The 27,848-nt window shown below is 31.8% G+C and overlaps 2 protein-coding genes across 3 annotated transcripts in view; one reads left to right on the top strand and one right to left on the bottom strand.

Annotated features, from left to right (window-relative positions):
• Nucleotides 1–12,274, top strand: part of LOC140434827 (L-2-hydroxyglutarate dehydrogenase, mitochondrial-like) — a 34,756-nt gene extending 22,482 nt beyond the window's left edge. The window contains exon 5 of one of the 2 annotated variants that reach the window (XM_072523393.1): nt 12,249–12,274. In XM_072523393.1, the coding sequence (XP_072379494.1) occupies nt 12,249–12,259 (11 nt within the window). In that variant the 3' untranslated portion in view covers nt 12,260–12,274. Of the gene's footprint in view, nt 1–8,635; nt 9,345–12,248 lie in introns of those variants that run through there. The other variant, XM_072523392.1, reaches the window with a different exon arrangement.
• Arf1 (ADP-ribosylation factor 1) lies at nt 95–27,809 on the bottom strand. Its single transcript, XM_072523395.1, has 4 exons — nt 27,660–27,809; nt 27,060–27,229; nt 12,667–12,776; nt 95–1,755 (listed from the first exon to the last, which is right to left on the bottom strand). The coding sequence occupies exons 2-4, from the start codon at nt 27,205–27,207 to the stop codon at nt 1,465–1,467; spliced, it is 549 nt and encodes a 182-aa protein (XP_072379496.1). The 5' UTR covers nt 27,208–27,229; nt 27,660–27,809; the 3' UTR covers nt 95–1,464.
• Nucleotides 27,810–27,848: the final 39 nt, after the last annotated feature.

Raw genomic sequence — 27,848 nt, 5'->3', positions numbered from 1 at the left:
TTACCAAAAAGTATGCGAATCCTAGATATTTTAATTGTTATCTGATAAGGGTTTTCTCGAGATGTGACGATAATGTAATTTAGAAAACTAGAAGTAATAGTATAAATTTATTTGATAATACAGCTGACAAACAGGGAATGTCCACGATAAATCAAAAACATATTTCTTTAAATAAATCACTTATAATGTAACCTTAAATCCACAGTTTGTCAAAATAAAATTACGCCTCAAAGTATCCACAACTGAGTTACAAATTTGAGAAGTAAACAAAAGTATTTTATGTACAGTACGACGTGCCCGAATCTGACCAGAAACAAACCTCGAATACTCATCGTCGGTTAAGATCTGCGGGACATAAGTCTGGTCAGTCAATCGGCCAGTCTTTAAATATCCCATAATATATTTACTATAAGTATAAAAAAATCTACTTCCTTCTTGAACTCTAACGCCGAAATTAACTACCAGAGCAAGACCCGTTGGTTTGACAACGAATACGGGGCTATACAAAATCTTGTCGGATTCGGGCGCGCCCATTCGTACTTCATCTTAAATTTAAACAATAAAATACTTGAGCCGTGCCCAAAACTTTTCAAAAACATGTTCTTGTTTTATTTTTTAAATACGAACAGCCTTACCATATGTTACAATAAGGATTGATAGATAAAAAATAATATTTATTTTAAATATAAGTGTCTACTGTACATTTTAACCTATTACAAACAATAAAAAATATATGTTACAAAAAGCCTGTTTTCACCTGAAAGAGGACAATAAATAATTACTATCGTATATTATAGTGCATTTTCTGCAAATAGGACGTCACCATACGTGTTTGGGGGTTAGATGCTTTTTTGCGACAAGTGCTATAAAGTGCATGTCTAGACTAAATAATGTGACTAGAACCTTTAACATTTTAAAAGTCAGTTAAAGTCTAATTGAATTCCCAAAATTAAATTTTTATGGATCAATACAAAATTATTTTATAAGAAAATATTTTAGCCTGCAAAAATAAGATCATTGATATAAGAAAGAGGTATTAGAAAATATATCACAATTTTATGAGAAATTTGTGGAATGTTAAAAGTTGGTACAATCTAAAAGTTTTATATAAAAACATTAAAACTAGGATTTTCATGCAGTTAAAAAAATAATAAATCGCCAATGAAGAATGTTTAAGGTTCTTTTGCTACAAAAACAACTCTCAACCTAAAGAAAGCTGAGATTCATATGATATATTGCCTAAAACTATTTTTGCATTCACCTCATACACCACTTGTCGCTAACAGCCAATTTTATAACCCCCAAAGTGAAACATGACGAATTTCCCCATCGGACACAAAAATTGCAACATATGGTATACGAAACGTTTCGCGCGCGCGCGAGGTAGTAGACACGACAAGAGTACAAGAAAAAAACCATCTGCACTCGCACACTTTTTTGCGCACTCCTCTCTTTTTCTATGTTCTAGCGATTGGCGTTCTTTAATTGATTGGACAACCAGTCCAGACCTTCATAGAGACCATCTCCGCTAGTTGCACAGGTAGCTTGAATGTACCAGTTGCGGTTACGTAGTGAATGGAGACCGAGTTTGTCGGTGATTTCTGCAGCGTTCATTGCATTGGGCAAATCTTGTTTGTTGGCGAAAATGAGAAGTACGGCATCTCTAAGTTCATCTTCGGCCAACATGCGCATTAATTCATCTTTAGCCTCAGTAATACGTTCCCTGTCGTTACTGTCTACTACGAAAATTAGGCCCTGAAACAAACAGATAATCAATTTAAAAAATAATGATAAATCATTTGTTTTAGTAACAGCTAGATATTAATTGGCATTTCATTATAGATTTTGTGATCTTTATGATGCAATTTCGCAATTTTGATATAGCGGAATAGTTCTTTGGTGTATGTTTGAAAAGCAGTTTCATTTTTGAAGTGAATACTTCTTATTGCTCGTAATGGTGGTTTTACACGGGCCCGAAATAACTTTTAGCGTTACTCTAAATATGGAGACGCGTGAAGCAATCTTGTGATATACAGAGGACCCTTAAGCTAGCGGGGATAAATGAGCGGAATCCAATTTAACCTACGTAATATTTTTTCACCCATTTTTCACTAATTTATTACCACCACAATAATTTTTCACCACCAAACCACCCTTAAGGGGAGCGATTTTGCTGGCCTACGGTTAAAACCAGAAGAATTCAAAAAAAAATATTTATGATATAACACAGTGCTCTACTAGGTTTTTATGAATTTATTACCACCTCAGTTTTTTCAAATTCACTCTCCTTTACCTATAACCGAAATAAAAAACTGTTTTTTAAATGTTTACTAAACTTTAAACACCCTGATAATCTTGCACCCCTAAACCAATCTTATTTGGAAACGTTCCTGCTAGCTTAATATTCGAGCCAGCGGAATTAATAAAAATTATTTTTGAAATACCAGTGTTCTGCTACGTTTTTACGAATTTATTACCACACTAGTAATTTTTCACCATCAACTAATTCATGTGGAAAGTCAACAATTCTTAGGTTAAAATTTAAGGTAATGAAAAATCTATTTTTACAATTTTACTGCACTCTATCAATCAATATTTCTGTTAGGTTAAAATTTATGGCGAATTTTTTCCGTTTTACTTATAATTGAAATAAAAGTGTTCTGGTAAGTTCTTGCTACACTTTCAACACCCTGATAATTTTCCACCACCAAAGCAATTTTATTTGGAAACGTTCCCCCGCTAGCTAAATATTCGAGCCAGCAGAATTAAAAAAATATATTATTTGTGAAGTACCATAGTGTTTTGATAGGTTTTTACAAATTTATTACCACCCTATTAATTTTTCATTTCTTAACTACTCCTTGTGGGAAGTCAATATTAAGCTATTAAGCGGAAGCTCGAATATTAAGCTAGCTAATTCAAATAAAAATTTTAAAATACCACATGATTCTGCTCGATTTTTACTAATTTTTCGCCTCTCAACTAACCCGTGGTAACTTAGGTTAAAATAAAAAAAGTAATTTTTAAATACCACTGTATGCTACAAAGCTTTTGCAATTCATTTACCACCTTCACAATCGTTTACAGACGGGATACCAAACGAGTTACTGAAATATTGTGGAGCAGCAATGACAGAACAATTAACAACATATTAAAACAACATTAACTGAATCTTGTTACCAAATTCTTAAAAGTAAGGAAAGATGAGATATTAAGTTTGTAAAATAATGAAATAGACACAACATATTGGTGGACAAAAGGACAGATTATGTTTGACAGAATAAAAATTAAAAGTTTAAAACAATTAGAAGGGACAACTATATCACGATAAACGTGACGATGGGTGTAAAGAATATTTGGACAGTGAGACAGGATCATAATTAACAAGAGAAAAAATGGAACATACAATTGAATGAATGAAGACTGACTACAGATCCAGATGAGTTGTCGATACTTAAATTCTTGCAAATCAAAATTACACAGAAACAAATTTGTAGATGTGGACTAGGTGCAAGAGAGGACTTGTTTCGTTTTAATGTTTTGATACAGCCATGTCAAAATTGAGTGTCGGTAAATAAAAAAAGTCAAATTTATGACAATCATGAATATATGCCTCAATACTGAACAAATAGAACAAGCACAAAACCGCAACTATATAGTAAATATTAATAAGTCAAATAAATACATATGAGAAATCAGAACAAGTATATAAAATGTTTAACAACAGGAAACAAACACCCTATTTGGAACTAAAATACAGATTGATAAATGGTATGCTGTTTCGGTAGTGTTGTATTGTGTAGAGGCATGCATAATAAATAAAAAATACACGAACAAGCTTGAGATATTTGAGCTGTGGGCATAACGAAGCATCGCTAAAATTTCTGGAAGGATAAAGTGACTAACCAGTAAGTGCTGCAAAGGGCGAAAGAACAAAAAGCATTAAAAATTAAAACCAGAAAACTATAGTATCTAGAAAACTTTACATGTGAATATTAAATACTAATATTTGCCGTTGATGATGTAAGGGCAGATTCAGGGCAAACTCTGTACAGGGAGAAGATTGTCTTGGTTTATAAAAATAAGAGAATGGTTCTAGAACAGTTGGAAACTATCGAAATGCTCTGAGCAGTAGCTTCAAGTGTTCAAAATTGCTGTCACAAAAAACAACTTTCCTAGCAGAGATAGCACTTGAAGAAGAAAAAGAAAGGTATAAGCAGAAAAAGGATTTTCACCTATAAACTAAGGTAAAACCTTATATTACCAGCAAATTGAGAATAATTCAAATTTAAAATGTTTATTTCAAATTAGTTAAATTACCAAAATATTTTCTTGTAATAAAGTTATTTTGTTCATTCTAAAATCGTATTTTATCTCTTATTTGTAAAGTAAAAATAAAAGCAATGTTCAAAAACCTGGTTAAAACAATCACAGGAGAGCTACACAACTTCATTAATGTAACTGAAGTTAGAAATGACGATGTTGATCCTTTGTAGGAAGAAAATAAATTTTTGTTATCTTTTTTCCTTGTATCTCTTATCGTATTTAGGCCAATCTTCAAAGTAGGTTTACGGATGTCAGAACCTTTCCGAATTAAACTGAATTGAAATAATATGGGATCCTATCATTCCTTTCTGCCACACGTTTCGATCTTGCACTGGAAAATCTGATGAGACAAGATTGAGGTAACCCATATGGCACGTTCTTTAATAGACTATTTCAATACCTCATTTGGGCAAAGGTGGATGGATGTCGGAACTTTTCTGAATTAAGATTAAAGTGAGAAAAGGGGGAAATCCTTTCTGCCACACTTACTGAAGATAGACGTTGAAAACTACCGCAGTAAAAGACACCCACGCAGAAATGTGTTTCTGAACAGAGATGAGTTTGAACACTGCTCCAATTTCAAATACTTGAACATATGCGACAACAGTTAAGTAAAAGTTTACATAAAGCCAAGGATCGCATTAATAAATAAAATATTCAACCAATCAATAAGCTGCTGACTAGAACTAAAATAATAAAAAGTTTACAAAGTAGTAAAGCTTTTTTAATAAAGTTAAAAGTTTAGTACAGTTAAAAATTTTTGAAAGTTTCAAAATATTACCAATAGTCTTGATACATATTTTGCTTTATACTTTTTGTGCCTTATAATAAATAACTTTTTGTTCTAGTCTTGTAAGCTGTGTTATCACTGGCACATATTAGGAAGTTTTAGATAATCTAATCTATATTTAGTATTAAGGGGAATATATCACTGTTTCAAATCATTTAGTATATATTATCGTAAAAGAAAATGTTTTTTAATATTGAATTAATCTATTTATGGGCCAGACACGTGTTCACTAGTTTATGTTTAACTTTTTCAATAATAATGTACTCAACTTTTCTTCGCCGTATAAGAGAGTTTGAAAGTAAATATAATAACTGATGAAAAAATGTTAGTAATGGCACACTTCTTCTTCTTCTTCTAATAACGCTACAACCCTTTGTGAGTCTTGGCCTGCTAAACAATGTTCTTCCATTCTGCCCTGTCGGATACTTTCCTTCGCCACTGCCTGATATTCATGGTTTTAAGATCCCTCTCTACGTCGTCTATCCATCTTTTACGGGGCCTTCCTCTTGTTCTGTTTCCTTGGGGCTTCCATCTCTGGACTACTTTTACAGCTCGATTATCTGGCATTCTTTCTAGGTGACCAAGCCAGTTTAGTCATTGTGATTTTACAAATCTGACAATATCTGCGCTCTGCATTAGTTCATCCAGCTCGTGGTTCATTTTAATTCTCCACGAACTATCGCTGCATTGGGTTGGTACAAATATCTTCCTTAGTATTTTGCGCTCAAATATTCTCAGTAATGGCACACAGTTATTATAAATAAAGTATTATTGAACATATTTGCAAAATGAATCTTTCAAAAAAGCGTTACGTAGCTCAGATGTATGTAAGGCAATACATGCCTCACGAGACCCACACGCGTTAACAAACTGCTGATATTGCCTATGAGATGCATGATACAGGGGAAAACTACTGCTACACTTCCATAAAACGACGTTTAGCGCAGAAACCTGTGTGTAAACTGTACTATCGAATATATAAAAAAAATAGACTGTTATGGGCTATGAAGGACTATAGGAGGGAGCACTGTGGGACTTAACTGTAGTTGATCCCAATAATATGCTTAGGTACTCCATTTCTCTAGAGAAAGAGACCGATGAAGCGATTATCAGAACCCGAATAAGGAAACAAAATTAAGACCTTACGTTTGGAGACGGTTGTTGAAAAATCGGAAGATCGGGGAAGATGTACAAATCTTATCCTACTACACAATCGACGAGGTATCTTCGATAAAGCATTGAGGACTGCTCGACTAAAGGTGTATTACGGACTTAATAGAAAGGACTACGGACTAGAAAGGTAAACACCAATGAAATTTCTATTTCATTTTAAAATTTTAAATTTTCATTTCTACAGTTCTTTATGGAATATGATTTAAACATACTAAACGTAGGAAACAATTTAACTTTCGTAACCTCACAACAAAATTAGATAATTCGTCGTATAACAGCGGCCACAGCTTTCACATGGCAAGAACTGTTAAAAAAACATTAAACATGAAAATTATCGTAAACCTAGTTAAATAGACTGGGAAGCATATCAAGCAGTAACAGAATATTGTTTAGGCAGGGTTAAAGGGATGATAACGCACACATTGCTCCTAGACATTGCCGCCAAATAATTTTAAGAGCTTGTCATATCGGCGGTTGAAGACAATTGTCTGGAGATCGTGAGGAATTTCAATAAGAAAGTGCCTTGAATTGGATTGATTATTGCAAAGCTCTGAATGAATATAATAAGTACCCTCGGATAAGTACATCCGCACTCTAAAAGGAGTCCGGTGAATACACTCAGAATGGTAAAGATATCTTAAAATAACTTTTCAGCATGCACTTTACGGGAGTCAACAAAACTTATACCGACTTAACGGATGATCATAACTTATGGTCCAAGGGAAAACTTGCGTGTGGTAGATCAGGACATAATTAAATGGACAATAGACTCATATGAGCTATATAAATCACCGTGCCCAGACAGGATGTATCCAATACTGTTACAGAAGGAAAATTACCGTCATACAAAATAATAGCGGCATATAAGGGTAACTTTTATACCCAAACCTAACAGGAAAAAGATAAGTCTTTCAGGCTGATACATCTGATGGCTTCTATACTGAAGATTTAAAAAAAAAGCTCGATAGTCACATTAGGGATAGTGTATTAGTTGAGAGCCCGATTCATCAGAGACAGTATAGTAATATCCAGAGCAGGATTCTCTACGGATATGGCACCGCATCATCTCTTATCACATCATCACAGGGGGAGCAGTCCACAACATACATAAATATACTTTTAAATTCAAGCGCCGCGTTAAGAAGTAAATCATACAATAAAAAAACAATTGCTTAGTCTAAGTCCTTGGAAGGGATAAATAAGCGTTGGCAGTCAAAGAATCTGTGTTTTATCATGCATGTGAAAGAATCAAGAAAATGAAAAATATTAATGGAATAAAAGTAAAGGTTAAAGGCTAAGAAACCTCACAAAACCATTTAAAAATATTCCACTAGATTATGCCTACCCGGATAAGAATAACACTAATCAAGAAATGTGGTAAATTTATTGAACTAAATATGAAAGGTATTCATGAATTTTCTGCATATATTAATCAAATATAAGTAACCATTTAAACATACGGAAAGATACTTCTGGCATAAAATTGCTCTCTTGCTCTACCTTTTATAGTATAGTCTTTTCCCCTGTTTCAAAAATTATTATCTTAATCCACGTTGATTTCTTAGCTTTTAAAATAAATGAATTATTTTTGATATATTAATTTTAAGTATCATAATGTACTAACAGCTAAATCTGTATCTAAATATAAAACACCATACATATAAAAATGTGGATAGGTAAACAAAAAATTTTGTAATGAATTTATTGGAACATATTCTTTTATTATTTAAATAAATTTAATTTCAATTTAATCCAATACACAGAACAACTGTGAACTTGAGCTAAAACATTTACATTTCAATGGCCATCAATCCCGGTCTATTTTTAGATCCCTACATTAGAAAATGTATAAACATTTCAGTTGTGTTACTAATATATTACCACTTATAATCTAAAAACCAGTAATTGATAGAGCATATTAAAATTACAATCTTAGTTGTCAAGTGATAGTGATATATAATTATATTTTTAGTGAGGTTCTTAGAGTTGACCCTTACTATCAATTCTTCTGTAACTCTCCACTTAATTAAATTGTTAATTTGCTATGGACTATTCTAGCAACTCAATTGTCTTTGACACTGATGCATGTAAGATTAATTTTTTAAAGATATAGCCAAGATGTTGGAGGATGCAGGAAAGGAAAAATTTCGTAACAAAGATAAATCTGTATATTCATTAAACTGAAATAATTATCAAATGAATCAGTTTTACAATGATTCATTTTTATTATTTTCGTCACAGAATGTGCTTTATCTCTTAATTCCATTTCAAAATTGCAATAAAACATTAGTATCGTTTAAATTTATATTTTGATATTTAAATAAAACTTTCTTATTTGGGTTGTAGCACGTGGACAGCTCAAATATAAATTTGATATCCCATATAAGGTGTAAAACCAAAACAACAGAGATGCTATCACTCTTTAAAATTAAAATGGAAATTGGTACTGCAGAAAGAACTATAACAGGATGCAAGATAGAATAAGAAAATGGCTGTTGGAGACTATAAACTGCAAGATCAAAGTGACAGGTCCAATGTGAAAGAGGCAAACACAGGACAGAGAGAACTAGGAGAGGCCTATATTCAGCATATGAATAGATTCTGACCTATAGATAGATAGAAACCGTAATAAAACCAATATTCATTTAAGAAGATGTAGGTGCAAGTAAAATTTCTCAGCTATTGAATTGAATCCATAAATTAATCTTATACCATAAAGTTTTTCTCTTCTAGTATGCTTGTAATCTCTATCCGGCCATTTATTTTGTATACTCTGAGCTCCTCATATAATTTTTCTACCCCACTATCTATACTGTATAGAAGCAAAAACTATTGAGACTATTGATACTACATGTATCTTCTTGGTAAAAAATTGAATAAATAAAAGGCTGATCTTATATTTAAAGAGTTTCTATAAGACAAAAAGGGCATTGTTAAAATCAATGGTGATCACTCCCAATAATTTATTATTCATCAGGATGTGCCTCAAGGATCGCCATTGTCCCCTACATTATACAATATGTACTGCAGCAGTAGATGTAAACACCAAATCACTGATGGTAATATACTCCATTTTACAGATGACATTGCAGTAATATGTTAAAAAAATATTCCAGTCTATAGTATGAGTTATCTACAGATAAAAATAGATAGTGTACTCTCAAGGAGGAGTAACTGGTAATTGACAATAATTCCTTCAAAATCTAAATTGCTTACTTTCAACTATACAATACAGGAAGATTCTCAAACTATCAAAATATGCAACAATATTATAAAGCCTTCAACATCTGTAAAATATTTGAGCATTAAACTAGAGACTAAATTAAACTTCACTCTGCATATCTGGAGTACAAAGAAAAAAATAATTCCTAGAGCTTTTAGAACTTCTTAGAGAATAACTTACAAAAATGGAGGAATCAGGGTAGAGAGAGAGTTACACACATTTAACAGACTATTTGTAGACCTCTTGTGGAATAGAGTCCCTTAACAATTTCGAACTGCAAACATCCTACTCTATACAATATAAAAGTAGCAGAAGCATCAAGCCTTTGGATAACAACCAAGAAGCATTATGTTCATAACTCAACCCACAACCACTCTATGAACTCCTTTATAAAAAAAAATCCTGATTATGCATAGATACAAAATGTTTACAAAATTTAGATCACACAAACAGTAACCATACAAAAACACTCTATGGACAGTTTGATGCTGCTAATAGCCAGGAACAATATTAACCTAACTAGTGGATTTTATTATTCACAATTGTGTTTTTTTTTGTTCATTCTAATTGATATTAATTATATACATATAAATAAAAATAAATAGGTTGAAAGACTTTGGTTGATGGCATTTTGGTAAAATGGATAAACAGAACATGACACATACAAATACAACCACTGACACACACACAGACAAGTGAGAATAAATAAAAAAAAACTTAGAAAGCAGAATTTATTTTGAGTCCACTAATAAAAATATAGAGGAAACTATGAGATAGGCAACTCTGGTAAAGGGCCAAATAAAAGATCCATTAGGTGTTGGCATAAAGCTCAAAACAAAGTTGGCAAAGTATGCACAGTAAGCCAATTGTCTGAAGTATGACTGACTTTTAGTCACAATCAGGAAGACAACTCCGACCATTGCCTAATCGCCTTTGATGAATGTATGATGAAGTCATGAATGAAACATGGACAAAATAATAAGAAAAAGATAATAACATTATCAGAAATAATTCCAGACAATAGCCTATAAGCTCATGAAAACAATGTTTCATTATCTTTTACATATAATTTTATACATATAATATTAAAGAATCAAGTGCAGGTTGCAAGAATAAACAAAGATTGTATATTTTAAACACAAATGTATTTTCTTAATCACAAGTAAGCCAATTTTTAATGTTATTCTTTCTTAATTTCAATGGTTAATAATATAGCCAAAATTATATGTCAATAAATTTCTATAATTTATAGTTCCTTTCCTGGTTTATTATTATATATATTATAAGTATTTTGTGATAGATAGGAAGTAAAATAAGGTAAAATTAGCAGTTAAAATAATTTATTTAAATAGATTGTTATCTGAATTTTTGAAGGTTAAAGTAGTCAATATAATGTCGATTTTTTTTTATCAACTGTGCTTGTTACATGTATTATATTATATTTGCATATATGTGACGACTTTCTTTATCAAAATTTCATTATATATTTCTTACAGTCTGGTACTGTCATTAATTCTTCTTAATTATTTTTTGTTTTTGGTTTTTCATGCGCGTTTCACAGCTCATATTTTACCCCTCTATTTTTCCTATAGGACCATTATATTACTTCACTTTATGACTACGAGCCCTAACAACTATATGTTGGAAGAAGCAGTTATTGTGCGAATAAAATACCAATTTACCAAAATTCTTTTATTTAAGTTTTTTGTAATTTGTAAATATGAAATTAACAACATTTTTTATGATGCATGGAATTATTTTTACAGTTTAATTATATATTTTATGTTGGTTACTATTTAAATAATTGTTTAATAGGCAAAAAATGCTGACAACTAAATATTGGAACAAGAGGATTTTAACAGATTGAAATAAAAATTAATAGGTGTAATGTCGTCCTTAGCTTGAATAACAGCCTGAACTCTATTAGAGATTGTATCAACTAGGCCTTCACAGAATTCAGGGGTGAAACTATTACATCTATCTTGTAATTTAGCACATAGTTGTGGCAAAGTACATATGCTGAGGGTTATTTATTAGGCGATATTACATTTTGTGTCAGTGTGTCTATTGGATTAAGACATAGGCTCCTAGAAGGATGTGAAAAAATTTAATGTCATGTTATCCCATCCATATTCATCCCAAATACAACAATTCCTTTTTTGAGTTTTTATCAGCAATGGTTTTTCTTTGGCTTACTTGAATAAATAAAAAAAAAGTTAATACAAGAATTTCAGTAAATTGGCATAATATTCGCAAAATAACTGCTTGTTCCAACATACAGTTCTTAGGGCTTGTATCGTTATATATATGTAAAACATGTCCTCTTATTAGACTCCTGTATAGTCTTTGGCTACTTGTTTCTAATGCATCCATTACTTACATGAGCAGTTACTACCTCCACATTCAATTACTCACTTCTAGGCACCAACAAACTGTATTACATGTTAATAGGAACCAAACAATTTAATAGCCAACTTTGGAAAATAAAAATCTGCCCTCGAGTTATTTTATCAATAAATTTTTTTTTTCAACATTACATGTTCTTTAGTTATAAAAATTTGGACAAAACTTCCTCTATTGGAACAATCTAACAATTCACAGTTGATTTGTGTTTGGTATTGTTCAACACTTTATCATAAATTGACTGAAACCATAACAACACTTGGTAATTGCACATATTAGCTTCAAAAAACATATTAACTTTATCACATTATTTTAAAGACAACATCATTCCAGAAGTCATGTAGTGCATACTGACGAAGTTACTGCTGATGTAGTGTGTACCATCAAATAAGATCTGGGTAAGTACACCATAATAAGAAACACCTACATATGCCCAGATGTTCACAGCTAGAATTTTTTTGTGGACTTAAATGACAAAGTGATTTGGAATTTTCCTGACATTAATCTATTGCTGCAGCTGACACCACCAAAGGTATTTTGCAATTGTCAGAAATTTTAGGCTATGGCTGGTCGTTAAGACCAGAAACCAATGTGTTTTAGATATACTGTATTATTTTTATATTTACTGGATTTGTTCACAACTTCTCTTTGTACTGATATGATATCAAATAGAATGCATTAAAAACCATATTATACTTTGTATTAAATTTTAGTAATAAAAAAAAAATAGAAATAACGTACTAAAACTTACTTGTGTGTTTTGGAAATAGTGTCTCCACAATGGCCTAATTTTATCTTGACCACCTACATCCCATACTGTAAAGCTAATGTTCTTATATTCTACAGTCTCCACATTAAATCCTGCAACAAGATATGATATTAAATATTGTAGGAGTATTCAAATTAAATATCTATTAGATAAACCCACATTGTGGCTTCTTAGGATATTCAAGGTAAAGCTATCCTAAAACTAAATAAGGAGCACATATTACATTTTTATGATGCATAGTAGATAAACACAAAAATATCCACTGATTGATGAGGCCTTTATGAAAGGCCTCATGTCACTTTTTTTCAAATTTTCGTTTAACTCAGAAAATGATAACTCATATGTTCGCACATCGTTTGCTCATGAAAAGCCTCATGTCTTGTTATTCCTTTACTAGATATTTTAGTTTAAAATTATTGTTTATTTATGAAAGGCCTCATGTCATTGACAAGCGGCTTTTCATAAATAAAAGCACCATTGGCAACATTGCGCAGCCAGCTGATTGTTGACAAATGTTTACTGTTCAGAGATTAATTAACCTCTTGTTGTTTTACGTTGTAATCAACTGTTAAATAATAAAATAAAATAGTGTTCTTCAGTTTTTATTAAAGTGATTCAACTTATGTTTTGAAATAATGTCAAGAGAATAAAAGTGTCGTTGAAATAGAAGTAGATAGCAAGAAGCGAAAGAGAGGTGTTCGTTACCCTGAAGAATATAAGGTTAATCGAATTAAGAAAGCTATATGTCGTGGTGAAGAATATTATAAATTATAGAGGAAATATTATCAAACCACGCAAAACAGGATTACCATGCTTTTAAGTTACGTTTTATCGTACAATGTACTATTTCAGACACGAAATAAGATAACAAATTATTGCCCAGTAACAATTGTAAGTTTTGTAGTATCTCCAACTTCAAGAGTTTGTAAACTGATAAAACATAGTAAGTGTCTTTCTCTGTTATTTTGTATTTATTTATGTAACTATTAATATAGTATTTTTGTACTGTTTACTTTTGTAACTGTTTGTGGTGAGACAGTAATAAATATTTAATTTTTCCCTAAACCATTTTGTTTATTTCTTTTAACTAGCTCTCTAACCCTTTTTTGTGTTTTTAGGAAGGAAGAAATTTTTTTTTCATCCAGCAGGAAGATTCTTCAAGGCGGCGTCCATTTTAAATAGCTTTGAGAACCTTCTTGTGTTTTGTTTGTCCAGGAGACTCATATAAGTACCCCTTTTGTTTCGTTTTTGTAGTTGCCCCAATCCAACCCCCTTGCCATTCACTTATCCACGACCCAGCTCTCAAATACACCCTGAGTGGCTGTTCGCCAAAGTTTCGGTTTATTTTGCTTGCCCTACCTCCACTCCATAAATTTTTGTCCCCAATTTTCAACCCCCCATAGTAATACCCTATGTGGTAGGCAAAATAATCGTTACAATGTTAGATTCTACACTCTGAAAGATATATGTATCAGAAATAAGACTTTCATCTACATAACAGGGGAAGTTTACTGTGGATTTAGTGGAAAATGCAGATGTTTTGGATTTTTAAAGTTAGTACCCCAAATTTTACCAGAAAAATACTGTTTCAAAATAAGAAAAATTGAGGAAAACAAAAAAAGAAAATGTTTACTATTTCTTCCTACCACGAATTTACTTGCGAAAGAGTTAAAAAAGGAGTTGTTGTATCTGATTTTATAGCTGGATTTCTTGAGAAAACCTTCAAATTATTATCTAACCCACTGTGTATTGCTGAGCCATCTCCCCCTTCCTCATTAACAAGAAAAACTCATGAGGCAAAAGTACCAATTAATTAAGAGAAAATTAATGACCTGAAGCAACTTTTGCAGTACGTCCCTCAAGAACACACACGAGTGGTTGCAATCAAAAAATGAGCAAAAATGTACAAAATGGCAATTAATTTTAATTGATTTTATTGTCTTATAACTGTTTAATAAAGTAATAATAATTATAAATAAACACGGTGTAAATTCATCCATCAATCAAAAAAGACTACAATTGTAAAACAAAACTTGTGTTTATAAAAGGCCTTTTGTCAACTATTTCCAATAATAAAAAAAATACAATACTAATATTAAAAGGTGTCACTAACTGTGGGGTATTAACAAACAAATGTACTATTACAAATTAATAGTACTTAATTAACAGAACTATTCCTTCGATAACTCTGGCGAGAAAATAATGGACTTTTCCTCATTGGTGCAAATAATTATTAAAATTTAAATGGTTGCAATAAACAATCAAAAACAATTTATAGGTTTAGGTAAAACTAGGTAAAAACTTACCGCTGGGTCTAATTACCAGGGTTTGCACTACAAAACAACGAACGAAATCAATTCAATATGCGTGCATGGGTTCACGTGCCGGGTTGCGTCCTTTCTTTTCAACGACTGGTGCTCTTCTCTCTTAAAGGGACGCATTCCACGAGCCCGATGGCGGTACTTATAGGGAACGTAGGAATACAGGGAGGACAAATGTATTGATTAATTTATACAACCATATTTGAATTTAAACATTCTCCCCCCTTTAAAGGCCATAAGGTCTTTAAAAAACAAAACGAATTTTAAATACTATCATTACTTAAACAACTAAAACGATAATTAATACAAACAATTCCTATACAAATCTTAAACAAATATTCAAAACTTAAACTACAATAAAAAAATTAAAATTAAAATGGTGGTTTCGTCGCGGTTATATTGACAAAAGCCGAACAAAACAAAATTAATAAAAACGTTGTAAAGCGGCCAAAAAAGCTTCCGCGGTCAAATCACTAGCTAATTCAAGATTTAAAGCCTTTGTAGCGCAACATACAAATAGACACAAATAGGCCTTTTGAGTTCTAACTCCCCTGTAACGAGACATGGTTATCGAAAACGGTCCACCATAATCTAACCCACAAATCGAAAAGGGTTTAATGGCACCGAGGCGAAATTTGGGCAAATTACCCATAGGGGGTTGTAAGTTTTTAGGAGATTGTTTCCAACATCTAATACATTTGGACAATACCGAATTAACGGCTTGTTTAGAAGACATTATCCAAAACCTTTGACTAACCAAAAACTGAGTACTCTTAAATCCAGCATGTAAATACTTCTCATGATAATGACGAACTAGAAGAGTAGTAAGGCGAGATTTTTTTGGTAACAAAAACGGGTGTTTTGCTTCATACGATAACGAAGACTGAGATGGACGACCACCTACTCTTAAACACTGAGTACTATCATCTAAAAATACTCCCAACTTACGAAATGGTTTTGAGAAAGAATTTGATTGAAGATGTTCTTCAAAATACTTTTCTTGTGTAAATCTGACGAGGATAATCAACGAGTCTTCTAATTCTACGAAAGTCAAGGGTCCTGACCGTTTCGACCTTTTATAACGAGAGTTGTGCGCGAATCGCAACATAAAAGCCAAAATTCTTTGGATCGAGGTAAAAGACGATTTATTTTTTAAAAAACAAGACAAAAAATGTTCCTCATGAGTGGAAACAAACACTAAAGCTTTCTTTATCTCTGCCAAAGAGGATTTTTCCTGCAATGAGGGAGGAACCTCTGGAAAAATTAATAGAATATTATACAAAAACGAAGGACCTGTTAACCAGTCTAATTTTGATAGAAAAGCAGCCGGTAGCATGCCTCGCGAAGGCGCATCGGCTGCATTATTTCGAGATTCGATATAATGCCAAGAATAATTTTGACTATGGGACTGGATATACGAAATGCGATTTGCGACGAAAGTTTTGAATCTCGAGTGGGAGCTTTTGATCCAGTGCAATACGATTTGAGAATCTAACCAAGCATACACATTTTGAAATATTATATGCTTCCACGACTCTAACACAAACGACATAAGTTTTACCAAATGAACAGCAGCTAACAATTCTAATCGAGGTATAGTAATCTGTTTTATAGGAGCTACTTTCGATTTGGCACACAGTAAATTAACTTGAACTAGGTTACGAGTATCAATACTACGAATATAAACGACACAAGCATATCCCTTTTCACTAGCATCGGCAAATCCATGAAGCTCCAAGATGGGACATGAGGAAATATTCAAAAAACGAGGAATTTTGAACTGTGAAATAAGCGATAGTTCGCTCTTATATTGTTCCCATACCCGAATTATTTCCGAAGGAGGACGATCATCCCATTTAAGACCGGTTGCCCAAAGTTGTTGGATTGAATGTTTAATAAAAAAGGTAATAGGTGTTAAGTAACCACAAGGATCATAAATTTGAGCTAATTCGGACAAAAACGATCTTTTGGTACAAGGGACGTCTTGTAATTTGACTGAAAATTGAAAGACGTCGGACTGTGCAATCCACTTCAAACCAAGGATTTTTAATGAAGGACCATTTGCTTCTGGATCAAAATTAATGGAGTGAGGATTAATATGGGATTCAGGAAATTGCGACAACAATTTGGATTCATTCGAACACCATTTCCGTAATTCAAAGCCTCCTAACTTTAACAAAGCGACTAATTCGTCAACTAAAGTTTGTGCTTCTTCGGGAGTCGAAGCACCAAAAACAAAATCATCAATATACGAAGCATGACGAATAAGCGAGACGGCGTTAGGAAAACGAGAGCCTTCGTCTAATGCTAATTGTTGGAGAGTTCTTAAAGCGAGATACGGCGAAGATACTATTCCAAAAGTAACAGTTAATAAACGATATTCCTGAATTTCCTCAGCGCTAGAAAATCTCCATAACACGCGTTGATAATCCGTGTGTTCAGGAGCGACTAAAATATTACGATACATCTGACGAATGTCCGCACACAGCGCAAAACGATTAAGTCTAAAATTCAACAACAGCGAGACTATGTTCTGTTGCAGCTTAGGACCGACCAGTAAATAGTCGTTTAAAGATTTACCGCGACTGGGACTTTTCTGAGACGCATTATATACAACTCGAATTTTACTTGAAACACTATCTGGTTTCACAACGCAATGATGTGGAATATAATACTTTCCCCTTTTCTTTTCGGCATTAGAGACTAACTGCATATGACCTAAATCAAGATACTCCTGCATATGAAAAGAATATTCTTTTTTCAAACTTGGTTGACGAGATAAGCGTCGTTCTAATGATAGCAATCTATTTAAAGCAATATCATAGCTATCTTGCAAACAAGGCGGCGATTCACGAAAAGGCAAAGATACAACATATTTACCCGAGACGTCCCGATTATGCGTTTCCAGATAAATGTTCTCACACAGAACGTCTTCTGGTTCTGAAACTGGCTTTTCCGGTACGTTTTCCAGTTCCCAAAATTTCGTTAACGAAGAATCTAGTGGGTCTTCAATATTTGAAAGACAAACAAGCGAAGTCGACGAAAGGTTAGGTGTGCTAGTAGGTCCTAACAAAATATAACCAAAAACGGTATTTAGGGCATCTGGTTGTCCCGCTTTACCTTCAATTTTACCTTCTAACAACACCTTCGAAAATATGCTACAACCAATTAACAAATCTATAGATTGACTACAGTTAAATTCGGGATCGGCTAACTTTAAATTTTTAATATAATTCCACGTCGATATGTCAATTTTGGTGCTCGGCAAATCCGAGCAAACCCGATCTGTAATAATAGCCTCCAAGTGAAACACCGGTGACTCCTGATGACGAGGTTGGATAGAAAAACTTATTTGACCTTGATTCAGTTTCGTTTGCATCGAATTGAGTCCGTTAACTTCAAATGAACAAGGAGTTTTAGGCCAGCCTAATCTACTGGCAGCTTTGCGACTAATGAACGAACTCATTGAACCTGAATCTAGAAGACATCTCAAGGGCTGTTTACACCCCTTACTATCAATCGCGTGAACTAAAACAGTACCGAGCAAGATTTCCTTTTTTGTTTCGTTTTTCTTCCCTACAAAACTAGCAGCACAATGTGATATTTCCGGCGAATTTTGTTCGACTCCCGATGCCCCTGAATTATTAGTATCTTCTATGGACGACTGACTATTGGAACGATTTCTATCAAAGTGCAACAAACTATTATGAAGGTGACTATTACATTTACTACATTTAAAGGCCTTTGGACACGACTTGACAGAATGATTAGCCTGATTAAGACACCTAAAACACGAGGAAGATTCTTTACAAAATTGGTATCTTTCTTTTGGAGATTTTTTCAAAAACAACGAGCAATGGTTAAGAAAATGACTTTGTTTACATAAAGCACAACATATTGACGACGAATTTGTAACAAAGGATGAACTACTATTATGCCTTGACACATTAGAATGTTTATAATTACACTTTGGCTTCGTATAAGTTGGGGCCTGCGATGTTTTCTTAGATTCACTTACGCTACTATTCAAATTATCGTAAGCAATGTACTGAGTTTCAATAAACTCTACCAATTTTTGAAATGACGGGATTTTATTCGATTTATTTTCTAACTCAAATAACTTTACTGAATCCGCGTCTAATTTCGACAAAAGTAAATTAAACATAATAAAATCCCAATGTTCTGTCGGAAGACCTAATGTTTTCAATGCGGCTAAATTTTCTAAAAACGTATCTACTAATTTAGCCAGATTTTTCGAATTAACTACCGATATTTTCTGTACGCCCAAGATCGCATCCCAATGCGCGGTCGCACAACGACGAACATTTGTGTAGCGTTTAACAATTAGATCGTAAGCAATTTGATAATTATCGCTATTTATTGACAAATTACGAATCAAACTAAGTGGAGTCCCTTCTAAACATCCTTTCAAATACTTAAACTTTTCTACGTCTGCTAGGCCTGCGTTATTATGTACAACCGAATTATATAAATCTAAAAATGAACTAAACTCCTTAAAATCACCCTTAAATTTAGGCAGCTCTATTTTAGGCAAGCGAATATTTGATTGTGGAACTACTACCGATCTAAATGGTTCTGGAGTTTCAAATTGTGGCTCAAATAATTCCGCACTAAATAGTTTTATTTTATAAAATTGTTCCAAAAATAATTCCCGAACATTTTCTTCAACCCTCGTATCCGCGTCTGGTACAGAAAGAATATTACTAATAATATTAGTGTGATGTTTTAAGAACTCTTCGCGAATCGAATCTAATTCTTCTAGTCTAATTTTAAATAAAGGGCGAATAGAAACGTCTGAAAGGGCCTTAAAACCTAAATCGAAAATTAACTGAATATCATTTAAAGCAGTTTTTCTTAAAAATTTGAGTTTCCTATTCTTTTCTTCAAGTTTTTCCATTTTAAATTTTTAATAAGTTTCAATAATATTATACAAACGAAAATGTACAAAATGTGGTCTAAAACCCCGAAATTACCGATTTGTAATTCGATACTTTATTAAAACGACGATAATTCCCTTCTAAAAAGTCCCATATGGTCGACTTTACAAAAAGGTCATAAATTATTCTCGAGCCACGACAAGAGACGCAAACTTAAGATAAGAACCCTCAAAACGATAAAAAATACGACGAGACGAAACCAACCATTCAAATTTAAATATAACAAAAATATTTTTTCAATAAATGAGTTCAAATCCGGCTAGATAGGCCAATGTGGGGTATTAACAAACAAATGTACTATTACAAATTAATAGTACTTAATTAACAGAACTATTCCTTCGATAACTCTGGCGAGAAAATAATGGACTTTTCCTCATTGGTGCAAATAATTATTAAAATTTAAATGGTTGCAATAAACAATCAAAAACAATTTATAGGTTTAGGTAAAACTAGGTAAAAACTTACCGCTGGGTCTAATTACCAGGGTTTGCACTACAAAACAACGAACGAAATCAATTCAATATGCGTGCATGGGTTCACGTGCCGGGTTGCGTCCTTTCTTTTCAACGACTGGTGCTCTTCTCTCTTAAAGGGACGCATTCCACGAGCCCGATGGCGGTACTTATAGGGAACGTAGGAATACAGGGAGGACAAATGTATTGATTAATTTATACAACCATATTTGAATTTAAACACTAACAATTTATTTTCAGTTTTAAGGTCCTTAATGTTTCGAAAAATCAGAAAAGCATAAAATTGTTTTTCATAAAACTAAACAGTTTTTTATGGTTTTCCAAAATTTACATTTTGTGACAAAAGGCCTTTCATAAATAAGCGATTCAGTTAGAGAGAATACAAGTGTTTCTACAACAAAAAAGTCATCATATTCCTGGTTAAAGGGACACATAGAGATAACAGGCAATGAAATAGTGGATAGACTGGCAAAAGAAGCCCAAATTACAGGAGAGGAACTAAACAGAGGATAAAACAAAAACAAAAAAAAAACAAATTAGGGAAACAGCAAATAAAAAATACCAAATAGAAACTTTGTTAGAACAATAAATCAAAGGTGTGCTAACCATGTACTAAATAATAAGCACAAAATGAAAATTACATAAAAGCATACTTTCGTTATTGTAGAATGGGAACATGATGTATTACTTGAGTGTCCAATAAACAACATAAAAATTAATAAATGATACAATAATTTAACTGATTGTCAAATAAGTCTTCTGATAGATTCCAATTGTATTATTTTTTTTCAGAAAATATTAAAATTTTTTATTTACTTTATTAACACATAAACTGTAAACTTAAATTGAAAAATTACTAAGCAGAAATAAAAAAAGTATGTTTAATAAGTAAAGTGAAGTAGATTTTCTTTTTGTATGGTTCTTCTGCTAATTATTTACTGGAACTTGGACAGTCCATAGTAGCTATCAAATTAAGTCGAGTTACAAAAGAGTTTGCTGTGAAACTCTTGAGGACCTCATCAATTTGTTTATATTTAAACACTTTTTGACCAAATGAGACTGGTTCAATAACAAATGGTGCAAGTAAAACTAACTTATTAATGAAAACTACTGAATTTATTATGATCAAGTCGTAACACAGTTATATGACACTCACTTCATAAATCCAACAAAATCTATCTAATTGGTCCTAATCAAAGCCATTAATACAAAAAACCTTTGTGTCTATATTTATGGATTTTTGAAGTTTCCTCCTAAAGATAATCTCCGTAATGACCAAGCAAATTTAAATGGTTCACCATTGTTAAATATGTTTTAATATGTAGTAAATATTTTATTGTTTATCTCATTGCAAAACTGTAATTGTATTTCTTGTTATTTTAAGCTTTGTTCTATCTAAAGAAGCTATAGCATAGTTAAAGATAGGAAGCATTTTTGAAGAATATATTGAATTTATTATTTTATATTCAAACTAACAATTCAATATAACCCCCAAAAAACCATTAACTATATTCAATATAACCTAAATAACAATCAAATTTTATACTAAGAAATATACACATTAACAGTCAATTAATTAAAAGACTATGACTGAAAATTTCTAGTTTATGATTTAAAAAAAAATCATAATTTAAGAAGTTAATGCAATCACTTATTTATACAGCTTTATACTAGTGGTTACCATGTGAAAAATGGAGTGATATTTCTGGCTTGACATGGACAATACGATGGTCATTTGTAAATCAAATTGATGATGAGGCATTACAAAATCGGTATTATCAATGATGGTTTAACAATACACAACCAGAGAAACTATTCAATTTATTGAGTTTGTGATGTCAGAATAATAAGCAAGTACACTGAAATCATGTTTCCAACTAAATAATTAAGATTTAAACATATAATAATTCATTCATAACTCAAATTGATGATGAGGCATGACAAAATGGGTATTACCAATATGGTTTAACAACACACAACCACAGAATAAGCACATTTGAATCTAAATTGTTATGAAAATAGAAATCATCACAACAATTAAGTATCTTGGTTTTCAATTGGATAATTTGTCTTTTAGTGACCATTTTAATTACATATTAAAAAAGATTTCTACTTTACTTTTTTCAAGATATTAACAGTTAAATTACAGTTTTTATTCCAATTATTCAACCTCACTTCGATTTTTGCTCATCTGTTATTTTTCTCTTCAATTTAAATCAATCTGCCCAGTTGCAAAAGTTACAAAATCATGGAATGAGAGTCATTCATGGTGGAAGCAGATATATACCTATAGCAACAATGCTTAGCATATTGCAGTGGGTTTTAGTTCACCAAAGGGTCTTTTATGTTACAATGATGTTCAATTATAAAATTTAAAATAATTTGGCCCTGCTTACTTTTGTGAGTTTATTACACGGAATTATGATATTCACAATTACCCTAGTCGAGGTTAACACATGGTGAAAACAAAAAGGATGGCTTCAAGAAACTCTTTGTTATTTAAGGGTTTTGATCTTTTTAATAAGCTTCCTCAAACAGTTGTTGATCTATACAGATGTTTAAAGGCAAATTAATGGACCATATTAAAAGCACTAATAGTTAGGTAGTTGTTTTTTAGTCATGTTTTATGTTATATATTATTGCTTTATATTTTTAATAAGTGTAGGTACATACTATATTTTAATTGTTATTTTTATCTTATTATGTATTTTTGTTATAAATTGATTACTTTTGTGTGCTTTCTCTAATTTTTGAATAAATAAACTTCTGCTTCTTTTAAAAGAATAATGTATACATTGGATTATAACATTTGTAATAAATATATCAAGTAATAAATAAAATAATCTTTATTGTGTATAACCCAGCATATTTTAATATCCATCACAAGATCACCCAATATTTTCAAAAAATATTGAATGTAATAATTGATGACAACTATATCCCCAGGCTTTTGTTTGTTCCTCAAATAATTTTAGCAGAAGATAAAGATGACATGGTCTACATGATAAAAAAGCTGGAAGAAGAATTTTGAAAATAGGGTTTGAAAATTAATTATGATAAAATGCAATACATGGTCACTGGAATAACCACAAAAGACCTGGAGGTGAATAACAACTCAATAAAATAAACAACTGAATATAAATACTTACGGGTAAACTTTCAACAAATACTGGATCAGATTAAATGGATATAATAAAATAAAAATTTCACTGGATTATATGGAGCGAAAATGTTACAAGCAAAACTTAACACCAAATATTGTAAAACAACAGTGGAAAGCTGCACAATAAAAATTATTCTACTAAAATTGAAATTAATTACTCGGTTTACCTCCGTTACACTGTATGGCATGCTGTGTATTGAAATCATATGCATATATTCCTACCATCGGCCAGCCAAATATTGTAATTGTGTGTATTTCAGAGAAAATGGTACGACTTAAATATTATACTGAAGAGGAATTACATAGAATTTTAGAAGTGACAATAGTGACGATGAATGCGAATTCAGTGATAGTGAATCAGAAAGTACCAACAATGTTGAAGAAGAACAAACGGTTCTAGATGAAAATACAGTCCTTGAAAAGGAATGTGAAAATCATCCTGCTGATCAAATAATGGGTTAGAAAAATGTTACAATTACTGAAATACAGGCTTTCATTGCAGTGCTTATAGCAAGTGGGAGGAATCACGGAAGATCACTTCACTTGGCAGAAATGTGGGCTGAAAATGAACTATTCCAATATCCATTTTTTACTGCTGTAATGTCTCCAGACAGATTCAAGTTTATATACAGACACTGATTTGATGACCCCTCCATAAGGACAAATACAATAATAGAAACAAAGAATAAACTACAAGCTATTCGCAATACATAATATGATCAGTTTGTAAGAAATTGGGTTGATAATTATTCACCTGGTGAAAATATCACAGTCGATGAGAGCTTAGCTACATTCAGAGGAAAATATCCATTCAGAGTTTATATAAAAAGTAATTTAGGTAAAGGTCCATTTAGGTAAAGTAAAAGTAAAGTAAGTAAAAAAAATTGGATTTGTTTAGACTTTAACTCTAAGGGCTAACAAAAAAGACATTCCTGCTGAATTTTTTATGAATTTTGTGCATGAAGAATGTTTATCTATTTTTGAGAAACCTACAAAAAAGAAAGCAGTAATTCTTTTATCAACACAGTTTAACAGCGCTGAAATATCCTCTAATGAAAAAGCAAAATGTGAGCCTGAAATTATTTTACATTATAATAAAACCAAAGGGTCAGTTGACACTGGAGATAAAATGACCAGAGAATATACATGTGATCGTTCAAGTAGGATATGACCATTTAGGATTTTTATGGAAATTATTGATATGGATGCACTCAATGCCCATATTATATTCACTAAAAAGTTTCCTGATTAGAAAAGTAATGACCAAAGTAGGTGAAGGATTTTTACCGAAATTGGTACAAGAACTTGCACAGCCAAACTCTCTAAATCAGAAACAGAATAGAAATAATTTTCACAAAACTTTTTCAAAAACACAGGAAACCCAGAGAGAGAAAAAAGTTTAAAAATTTTCAAAACACCTATCTAATATGTAGACTGCGCATTTGAAGTTATGATGTCAACTTTATGATAAAATGATTATGAAAAGTAATAGTTTTGATTTGCGGGGAGATTAATAATCAGTTTCTTAACATTCCAGTAAGACACTCTTAATTTGAACTTCTAATAGAGTGTCCAATTTTTGGACACATCACTCTCCAAAGAAAACATTTTATCTCTATTAAAAAGTTAGATGTTTATCTAGTAGTTTATGATATAATACTCTCTCCAAACTTTAAGTATCACTTCATTAGGCTGAGTCTGACACATCCTCCCGAGATTTTTTTTGGTTCTGGGGCATTTTCCCAAAACATTTCACCCACCAGACAGGAAAATCAGAAAACAAGTTAGCCAGACAATATGAAAAGTTGTTTTTCTGCTGTTTATTGGAAACTAGAATAAAACGGCCCAGAACAAAAAAAAATACTCACAGAGGTAAACTGTATCAGCCTCTGCCTAATGAAGCAATACCCAAAGTTTGTAGAGTATATCTATCTTAACTTTTTGCTGTTGGGCACTCTAATATTGTACAACAGAAAAAAATTATTAGGTAAAAGTTAAATTATATAAATAAAGATCATTATAAGGTAGGGTAGCTTACTGGTACAAAAGGAAGCTAAAATGGGAAATAGTTTGATAAGACATATCTCTAACAGGAATTAATGATGGTACTGGTGTTAAAATTAGTAACAGTACACCAAATAATAGCTTTAAGTTAATTAGTGAGAAGCTGTAAAGGAAGCATGATTAAGATTGTTCATCTTTGAATGCTGTCTCCATTAATGGAGAAATTCTTTGGAGCCTAGCTGAGTCAGATGTGTCTCATTCTTTTTTTTAATGCTTGTTAATAAAGCACTAAAGCTTGTTTTTTCTTTTTTTTTTATCATTAATAACTTAACAACTGATTTTATCTAAGTCTCATCCTTATTGAGAATGAATATTATAAAATCTTTTGATATATTGAACCCTCATAGGTATAAAAGCATAGGCAACGATATTATATACTTTTTATAATCATTTTCTTGGTACAGACGTAATATTAAATCCAGGTAAGTAACATACAAACAAGTTAATTTTGGTAAGACTAAAGAACATCTACTCCAAAAATCAAAATTTGTCTTTAGACAATGTAGATGGGATTCCTGTATCTGATCCATTGTATGCCATTCATTTTTGCTATATAATATTGAGGACAACCAATCTGGAAATAGAATATAATATGATTGACCATTTCTGCACAGATGAAGTGCAGGACATGCAGATATAGACAAAACAGATATCCTTTAGGAAAATGTGTAAAGGTAACACCATTTTCAGTGTACCAAGAAATTAAAACTGATTTTTGAAAGGATTTTTATATCAATTTGACATTTTCATTCTACGTTAACAGTCCAGTTTTATGGACAGGATTACAAGAAATATCTTAACAACATTAAGTAGAACACTATGTGACCATACTTTTCATTAATTTTTTTTAAGTCAAAATCAATAGCAACATTGAAATTATAAAATGTATTTTAAAACCTTCACTATTAGCATATTCTTGAAGGGAGAAAGTGCTGATGTCAGCAATGTTGGAACAATTTAAACTTTTCTAATCTTAACAGATATATTGTAGTAAACTAATATAATTAAAATATTCCACTAGATCATATATTAAGATATGATAAGTCTTCATCAAATAATATTTCTCACAGCAAAAATGACACTGTAATTAAGACCATCTGGACAAATGTAGCAAATATAAGACCAATTGCAAAAAATAAGAAATGGTGAAATTTTCCAGTCTGGGGTGTCCAGTCAAGGCCACTGAACTGTGTATGATCTATTTATGAGTCATCTATTTTTTTTATTAATGATTAATGAGAATAAATTGGGTACTAATTTATAATCACAACCCTATTCTCATGAAATTCAAAGGAAATGAACACAAAGGAATCTTTCAACAAACAAAATTACTAATTGATTTAGCTTTTGATAATAATTGACAGTAGAGTACTATGTCATCAAAAAGTTTACTCACCAATTGTTGGAATAGTTGTTACAATTTCTCCTAATTTAAGTTTATATAAAATTGTGGTTTTACCAGCTGCATCAAGTCCTACCATCAATATCCTCATTTCTTTTTTGCCAAAGAGGCCTTTGAATAAGTTTGCAAACACATTACCCATAGTGATTGCTTATTTTATAAACCTAAAAAGTAAAATATCTTAAGACAGATTTTGAAATAATTAGTGTAATTTTACGTCTTATTCAGTACTGGAATGCATCTAATTTTAGAACAAAGACGAAATTTAAAATATAAGGTTATTACATGGTCTAAAAAAATGACATATTGATCTGATATTCTTGGACAAGTATAACATACTATTGTAATAACAAGGAACTTGATTATAACTTAACATAAGAGGTTATTTTAAGAAGAGAATTAACTGAATTATTTCTGTAATGAAGCAATTAACTACACCAAAACCATGCAAGCCGACTTTTGACTTGTTGTCACTTTAAACCAAACCCCACTGAGTTATAAAAAAGTACCAAATACTGCATTTATTCAAAAGCAGACCTACACTAAATTATATTAAGATAAAATTGGAATATTGTAGAATACTATGATACTTACTTTTTGAAAATAAACACCTTACACTTTAGAAAAACGCTATAACATTCACCTGTCCTCCCAAAAAAGTTGTCGAATGTCAATATGGCGGACTTGAAAGAGAATCGTAGTTCATGCCACGTCTTGAGAACCAGCGTGTCGCATTGGTTGGCGCATGACACGTGACCTTTTAGTTTTAGTCATCGACTTCTA

The sequence above is a fragment of the Diabrotica undecimpunctata genome, chromosome 2, assembly GCF_040954645.1.
Source record: "Diabrotica undecimpunctata isolate CICGRU chromosome 2, icDiaUnde3, whole genome shotgun sequence".
Lineage (NCBI taxonomy): Eukaryota > Metazoa > Arthropoda > Insecta > Coleoptera > Chrysomelidae > Diabrotica > Diabrotica undecimpunctata.
The sequence above is the reverse complement of the archived record's forward strand: the minus strand, read 5'-3'. Positions and strand labels throughout refer to the sequence as shown.